Source organism: Penaeus japonicus, unplaced genomic scaffold, assembly GCF_977035675.1.
Source record: "Penaeus japonicus unplaced genomic scaffold, GWHDUDI00000001_assembly GWHDUDI00000012, whole genome shotgun sequence".
Lineage (NCBI taxonomy): Eukaryota > Metazoa > Arthropoda > Malacostraca > Decapoda > Penaeidae > Penaeus > Penaeus japonicus.
This window is the reverse complement of record NW_028234414.1, coordinates 12,537,368-12,544,867: the sequence shown is the minus strand read 5'-3', so window position 1 is coordinate 12,544,867 and position 7,500 is coordinate 12,537,368. Positions and strand designations below refer to the sequence as shown.

Genomic DNA, 7,500 nt, shown 5'->3' with positions numbered 1-7,500 from the left:
GACATTATATCGGGGACGAGCCCCTTTTCAGAAATAAGTTGTGTGGTTACACCGTATTGCACATAGATCCATCCACCCTTTTAAGTGTCCGTCTGCTTTCGCATGATGTCTTTTAATCGAGGCAGTGGTGAGAGGCTTACTGCAGTGAGCAGTCTCTGTGAACCGGCCAAGACCTTGCAACAAAATAGGATGCAACTCTCTACATCCCGAGAGTTCTTGGATATAGTATTCACCCACAGGTCTTGCAATCATGTCGACTCTTAGTGTTTATGCACATGAAGTAGAAATGAAAGAAATATGTCTGTATGTTCATAATCTCTCGGTATATTGTCAGGTTTCCTGCCTTTTATTTTTTATTCGTTCTCTCCTACTTGATTAAAATAGATTTGACTGAATTGGCATCAATATTACATCGTATTACGTTATTCTGATAAAGACTGAACCGATACGCGTCAATTAAATCTCTTGTGTTTATGAGGTTATTCATTCTTATTCATTCTTTTTTCAATGTGTGTATGTGTGTGTGAAATCCAAAGTATGTCTAATCCTTGCGTCTGTCAGGGAAAAAATGAGTATTAAAACTGTAAGTGTTAGATATATCCCATTGTAAAAAAAAAAACAAAAAAAAAAAACATGGTTTGCCCGAAGGTGTTAAGAAATTTCATGACTCTATAATACTTTGATTAAGTTGTAATTGTGACATAGTATATTATATTTGATGATTTGTCAGGTTCTGAACTATAATTCTCATCGGTGTTTACCCTTTCACGATTCATTTACGCCGATTCGTATTCCGCGAGAAGCAAAGTGAGAGAGACGAACAACGTTGCACACGGAATTGAGTGCAAGTCAGGTTGAGATTGCAAGAGAGTAACCTTACTACACCTCCACTTCAAATGACCTGCATTTGCTTCCTTGTGCCTGCCCTGTCTTCCATTGGTTGCTCCTTTTCTATTCTTTCCTCTCTTCCGCCTCCTCAGAGCTGTCAATAAAGTCCAGAAGGAATTCGGAAACTGTTTCCTCGTGTGCCGATTAACTTATCTTACGTATTATGGAGGTTTCTGTCATTCGTCAATTCGGTTGAGAGTTTTGTTTTCTCATGCGGAGTGAGTATCAGAATTAAAGTTTTATACATTGAAACCGCTTGTAAATCATCTGTTTGTGAATGCTTTACGCCCAAAGGGGTTCTACGGAGCTCTTATCTATTCAGTGGCTTCACCTGCTGCGCAGAGGTCAACTGAGGGTGAATAACGTCACGCGGTTCACTTACTGTCACTTGTTTCATTAAATACTGAATCACTGAGTCGACCTGCAGTGCGGAGATTGGAATCTTCAGAACCATCCGTAAAGGAGGTTATACTACCCGGCGGAGTGGTTGCTGCAATGATTCTCTCGGCCCCTTAACAGAGGGGAGGATATTGATTATTTTTCCTTGACAGGATCATGACAGAAAACTCGATCAAGGTTAACGCCCACGGCGGGGATGTGACAAACAATGATATTTTGAACTCCCTGACTTCATTGTGGTTCTCAACGACGGATTGTGGACGAAGTTGTAGCAGTGTTATTACTTCGATACCGGTCGATTCCGTCCTACGTAGGAGGACGTTAAAAAAAATCCCACACAAAAATACAAGATCCTGCAACATATTTCAATGAAATGAAATTTTCCTCACACTAATGGCAAATGCAAACAGAACTTCTAATTTGATAACAGCATCTAAGTTCCATATAGTTTCTGTTCAGACTAAATCATGATTCTACTGTATAAATTATAAATTTGCAAGAATAATTAATTTTCAAATGGGAAAACTCGAATTCGATCCGAGAAACCTGGCTAGACTAGTCATGTCAGGGATAATATCTTTTTAGAAAAGTATAAAGCAGCAAAGCACTTGCTCATTTTCTAATCCTTAGTATTAAAGCTGATGCTGTGTGAGATGCCAGTTGTAAACAAAATCAGATCCCGGATCCCGGCCCTGAAATCAAGTCTCTGCACATGATATTCAAGCCTGACTTGTTCATTATTCTACTGCGTGTGTGCGCGTTTCTGTAATACACATCAAAATACTGTCGAATGTTTCATTCAATCTTCACGTCGATTGCTTAGCGGGACATGATTTGACATGTAAGGTCCCTGGCACCGGCGCAGGTAGGAGCAGGTGAAACAACACCAACTAGACGAACATCCATAAGCCGTCCCATCTTCCGAATCAAGACGTCCGCCCGATTTTCCGATAAGTCTCTTAAGGCTTAGATTAGCATTTCTTTTCTGTGACAGTCTGTACTTCCGACATTGTGCGAGCTCACCTCTACGGACTTTTGTTATCTCTGTGCTGTGCCCCCTTTCTCCCTTCGCACAAACTCACATACATGGAGGGTGTGCTACATGTTACAAGCACATTCGCTCATAAGATTCCTAAATGGGTTTCAAGCACATTCACTCACAAGATTCCTAAATGGGTTACAAGCACATTCACTCACAAGATTCCTAAATGGGTTACAAACACATTCACTCACAAGATTCCTAAATGGGTTACAAGCACATTCACTCATAAGATTCCTAAATGGGTTACAAGCACATTCACTCATAAGATTCCTAAATGGGTTACAAGCACATTCACTCATAAGATTCCTAAATGGGTTACAAGCACATTCACTCAGAAGATTCCTAAATGGGTTACAAGCACATTCACTCATAAGATTCCTAAATGGGTTACAAGCACATTCACTCATAAGTCATATTTGCAACGTCAAGGCCATTCTCGTAGGCCCAGGCGGAGTCAGAGTGCCAGGTATAGCAACAAAGTCAATGAAGGCACCAGGTCATGATACGTCTGATCAACGTATCGGTCCCCTCCTCCCCAACCCTCGTCTTTTTTGGAATATGTGTTTTTAGGTGTTTCTGTCCCCCACTCCGTTCTCGCCCCTGTCCCTATGAACCTAATTTACGTACTGCAAACATAAATGACCTGCTTGGTGCCTTGCCACATGATATACCACTAGGTTCTCAGTTCTCGGAGCCAATTCTATAGTCCTAACATCTCATACAGACGCATATTATACGTCCCAAAACGTGTCGGCAACTCATCTACACACCTGGAACATGAAAACTTTCTGAACTCTTTTTATGCGAACTGCATGATCTTCCTCTCCGTGCATCCTCGTATGTATTATGGTGTAGAACACAATAGGTTCAGCTATTCATATATGCCAACATATCATAGAGCTATTGGATACACTCCCCCAACTCGACTCGGGAATAGTCGAATGAAGACCTGGGCAATGTAACATATTATTGTGCTCTACTTTGTCATGTTATGGTATTATATAAATATATATATATATATATATATATATATATATATATATATATATATATATATATATATATATATATATATATATATATATATATAGCGTCTGTGTACACACCGAAGTTTATTCATAGGATCCAAAAGTTAATCTTGCAAATCATCTTGTATAAGCAGAAAGAAAAAGTTCTACTGAATAGATAAATAGTTTCTGCCTACAAGATCTCAGGGGAATTCATAGCGATTGATTAAAGACTCACGCAGTCAAATTAAAGACATATCAAGATGTTCTAGTATTCCAAACGCTATAAAGGTATACATGATACATGACATATGTTAAGAAACAGGCTTATTCGGTGTTCTGTCTTTCATCAAAGGATCTGTATAGTCCAACTAACTGTACAGTTCTATAGTAGTTATATGTAGAGCATAATTTTAGTATGGAGTAATTACAAAACTGTCATGTAACATAATTTATTTTCATATTTGTTTCAACTGAAATACTTAAAAAATAAATACATTTTGTAGTACATTTTAATTGTCGTGTAATGATTTTTATAAGACATAGAGAGACAGATACCCCGAAACATTAATTTCTGTAATGAGATACGAGGTGAAATTTCAAGCCGACATCCTCATTCAAAGGTTTGTCAGAATAAGATGCGGACAAGACACTGTTGCCATGGGAACGGCGTTGTACAATTATATATCTATATATATATGAAATTAAGCGTAAGTCAAGTCATTTAAAGTGTACGCTCTTAGCGTTTAGATTTGCAGTAAAATGTCTTGCATATGCTTTTATTGTAATCACTGCAAAGTCGATACAAAGTTGCACAATTATCCATACTGAGAAATTAACCTACCGGCACTGAAACATCAAACTTTCCTTTGTCGAAATTAAAGTATTATAAGATATCACATGTAGCTCCGATTTTCTTCTCCTCGATCATGACGTACATTGATAATGCGGAAATTAGATAACTTTCTTAAATATGCATGTCATGGAGATTCCGACGTTTCTGACCAGAAGGTTATTTTTTCGGAAACAATATTTTAGATCAATAACATGTGCAAAAGAAGTTTTATTTCATAAGTTATTGATATTGATACATATTGAATACCATTAAAGATCTTGTAATGGCACTGTGGAAAATCGTATATGTATTGATATATCATCGTTAAGTGACATTACTGGATTTATTTAATTCTATTTTTTTTTCATCTTGTCATAAAAAAACTATTCTCACCGAAGGTAATGGCACTGTATAAACCTCCCTCTCAACAGGCCATTTAGTGATTATCAAATTATCAGATCATCCTGTCAGCAAAATATTTGGTCAAAACTGAATTATTTGACAATTGTAAATCGTATCTAAGAGTAATTCTATTCATTACCTGATATAAAACTAAGGATATAATTCAATATACACAAGATTATTCTCAGTTAGGTAAAGGTCTATTCATGTGCATATATGCTTGTTGATGTATGCTTATATTACAAGCTAATTCAGTATTCTTAATGGATGTCAGAGAGTTTATCTTGAAAGCCTTTTCATACTCAGATACACGTTGACTTTGGGCGTTTGTACACTCTTTAATGTAATTTTAAGTTTATTATGCTCCTTGTTTTTTGGTTAATCCTATGAAACCCTATAAATGTTCCTTATTGTAAATGTTTGATACGGAGAATATATATATATATATATATATATATATATATATATATATATATATATGTATATATATGTATATATATGTATATATATATACATACATATATATATATATATATATATATATATATATATATATATATATATATATATATATATATATATATATATATATATATATATATATATATATATATATATATATATATATATATATATATATATGCATATATATATATATATATATATATATATACATATATATATATATATATATGCATATATATATATATATATATATATATATATAGATATATATATATATATATATATATATATATATATATATATGTATATATATATATATATACATATGTGTGTGTGTGTGTGTGTGTGTGTGTATGTATATATGTATACACACACACACTCTTGAACACACATACATACATATATATAGTTTCCTTAAAGACTAATCAATACGGTTGACCTATAGCTTCCTGTTTACTAGCTCTCGAGAGCAACGTTGAGCTAAAACAATGATTGTAAAATGCATGAATAAGAAGGTAAGTACGTTTTACAGAAATTACTGTTCAAAAGGCACTATCCGACGATATTAGTGGCTTTCTGCGTTTGAACATAATGAAGAAATTGAAGATAAATAAAAGGGGAGTCAATCCACTGTGTGCGGTGTACTCTGTTCACGTAAGATTATTGATTTGAACATTGCTAGGACTCACGGCACCAAGAAGTTATTCTAAATATTCATAGGTGCTGTAAGTATGAGATTTATGGGAATGTTAGTGGAAAGTGAACAAATGTAGTGAATGAAACCAATTTTCGAGCCGAATCACTAGGGCCATAACCCTCACAACAGTTTTCTTTTGTGTGTTGACGCACCTTAGAATTAGTGTCGAGGGAGAGGTAAACAGCAAACTTGTAAAAGATCTGTATTTTTTGTGCTTTGAGAGGAGAGTCCGAAAGACAGTACTTCACAAAGAAGATATTAGAAGCAATATTTCCAATATTAGAAAAATTAATTGTGAAAGCCGAGTACTTGTTATCAACAAATGTTTCATCACGGATGAGGACGCACATTCCGAAAAAGACGAAAGTGTGTGTGTGTGTGGGGGGGGGGGGGGGGCTCTGATACGTTGATTAGACTTATCATGACCTGGTGCCTTCGTTTCACAGACATTGTTGGTATACCTGGCACTCTGACTCCGCCTGGGCCTACGAGAATGGCCTTGACGTGGCAAATATGTCTTATGAGTGAATGTGCTTGTAACCCATTTAGGAATCTTATGAGTGAATGTGCTTGTAACCCATTTAGGAATCTTATGAGTGAATGTGCTTGTAACCCATTTAGGAATCTTATGAGCGAATGTGCTTGTAACCCATTTAGGAATCTTATGAGTGAATGTGCTTGTAACCCATTTAGGAATCTTATGAGCGAATGTGCTTGTAACCCATTTAGGAATCTTATGAGTGAATGTGCTTGTAACATGTAGCACACCCTCCATGTATGTGAGTTTGTGCGGAGGGAGAAAGGGGGCACAGCACAGAGATAACAAAAGTCCGTAGAGGTGAGCTCGCACAATGTCGGAAGTACAGACTGTCACAGAAAAGAAATGCTAAGCTAAGCCTTAAGAGACTCTAGTTTTGGCGAGTCTTATCGGAAAATCGGGCGGACGTCTTGATTCGGAAGATGGGACGGCTTATGGATGTTCGTCTAGTTGGTGTTGTTTCACCTGCTCCTACCTGCGCCGGTGCCAGGGACCTTACATGTCAAATCATGTCCCGCTAAGCAATCGACGTGAAGATTGAATGAAACATTCGACAGTATTTTGATGTGTATTACAGAAACGCGCCCACACGCAGTAGAATAATGAAGTCAGGCTTGAATATCATGTGCAGAGACTTGATTTCAGGGCCGGGATCCGGGATCTGATTTTGTTTACAACTGGCATCTCACACAGCATCAGCTTTAATACTAAGGATTAGAAAATGAGCAAGTGCTTTGCTGCTTTATACTTTTCTAAAAAGATATTATCCCTGACATGACTAGTCTAGCCAGGTTTCTCGGATCGAATTCGAGTTTTCCCATTTGAAAAATAATTATCCTTTCAAATTTATAATTTATACAGTAGAATCATGATTTAGTCTGAACAGAAACTATATGGAACTTAGATGCTGTTATCAAATTAGAAGTTCTGTTTGCGTTTGCCATTAGTGTGAGGAAAAAATCGTTTCATTGAAATATGTTGCAGGATCTTGTATTTTTGTGTGGGATTTTTTTTTTAACGTCCTCCTACGTAGGACGGAATCGACCGGTATGGAAGTAATAACACTGCTACAACTTCGTCCACTATCCGTCGTTGAGAACCACAATGAAGTCAGGGAGTTCAAAATATCATTGTTTGTCACATCCCCGCCGTGGGCGTTAACCTTGATCGAGTTTTCTGTCATGAGCTTGTCAAGGAAAAATAATCAATATCCTCCCCTCTGTTAAG

The 7,500-nt window shown here is 36.5% G+C and overlaps 1 protein-coding gene across 1 annotated transcript in view; it reads right to left on the bottom strand.

Moving 5' to 3' along the window:
• The window catches only part of LOC122246834 (G protein-coupled receptor GRL101-like), a 135,205-nt gene extending 134,953 nt beyond the window's left edge, over nt 1-252 (bottom strand). Inside the window, exons 1-2 of the mRNA XM_086542130.1 lie at nt 141-252; nt 1-23 (exon numbers count right to left, since the gene is read on the bottom strand). The exon at nt 1-23 is cut by the window's left edge and continues 28 nt beyond it. Coding sequence (XP_086398256.1) covers nt 1-23; nt 141-252 — 135 coding nt within the window. The remainder of the gene's footprint in view (nt 24-140) is intronic.
• Nucleotides 253-7,500: the final 7,248 nt, after the last annotated feature.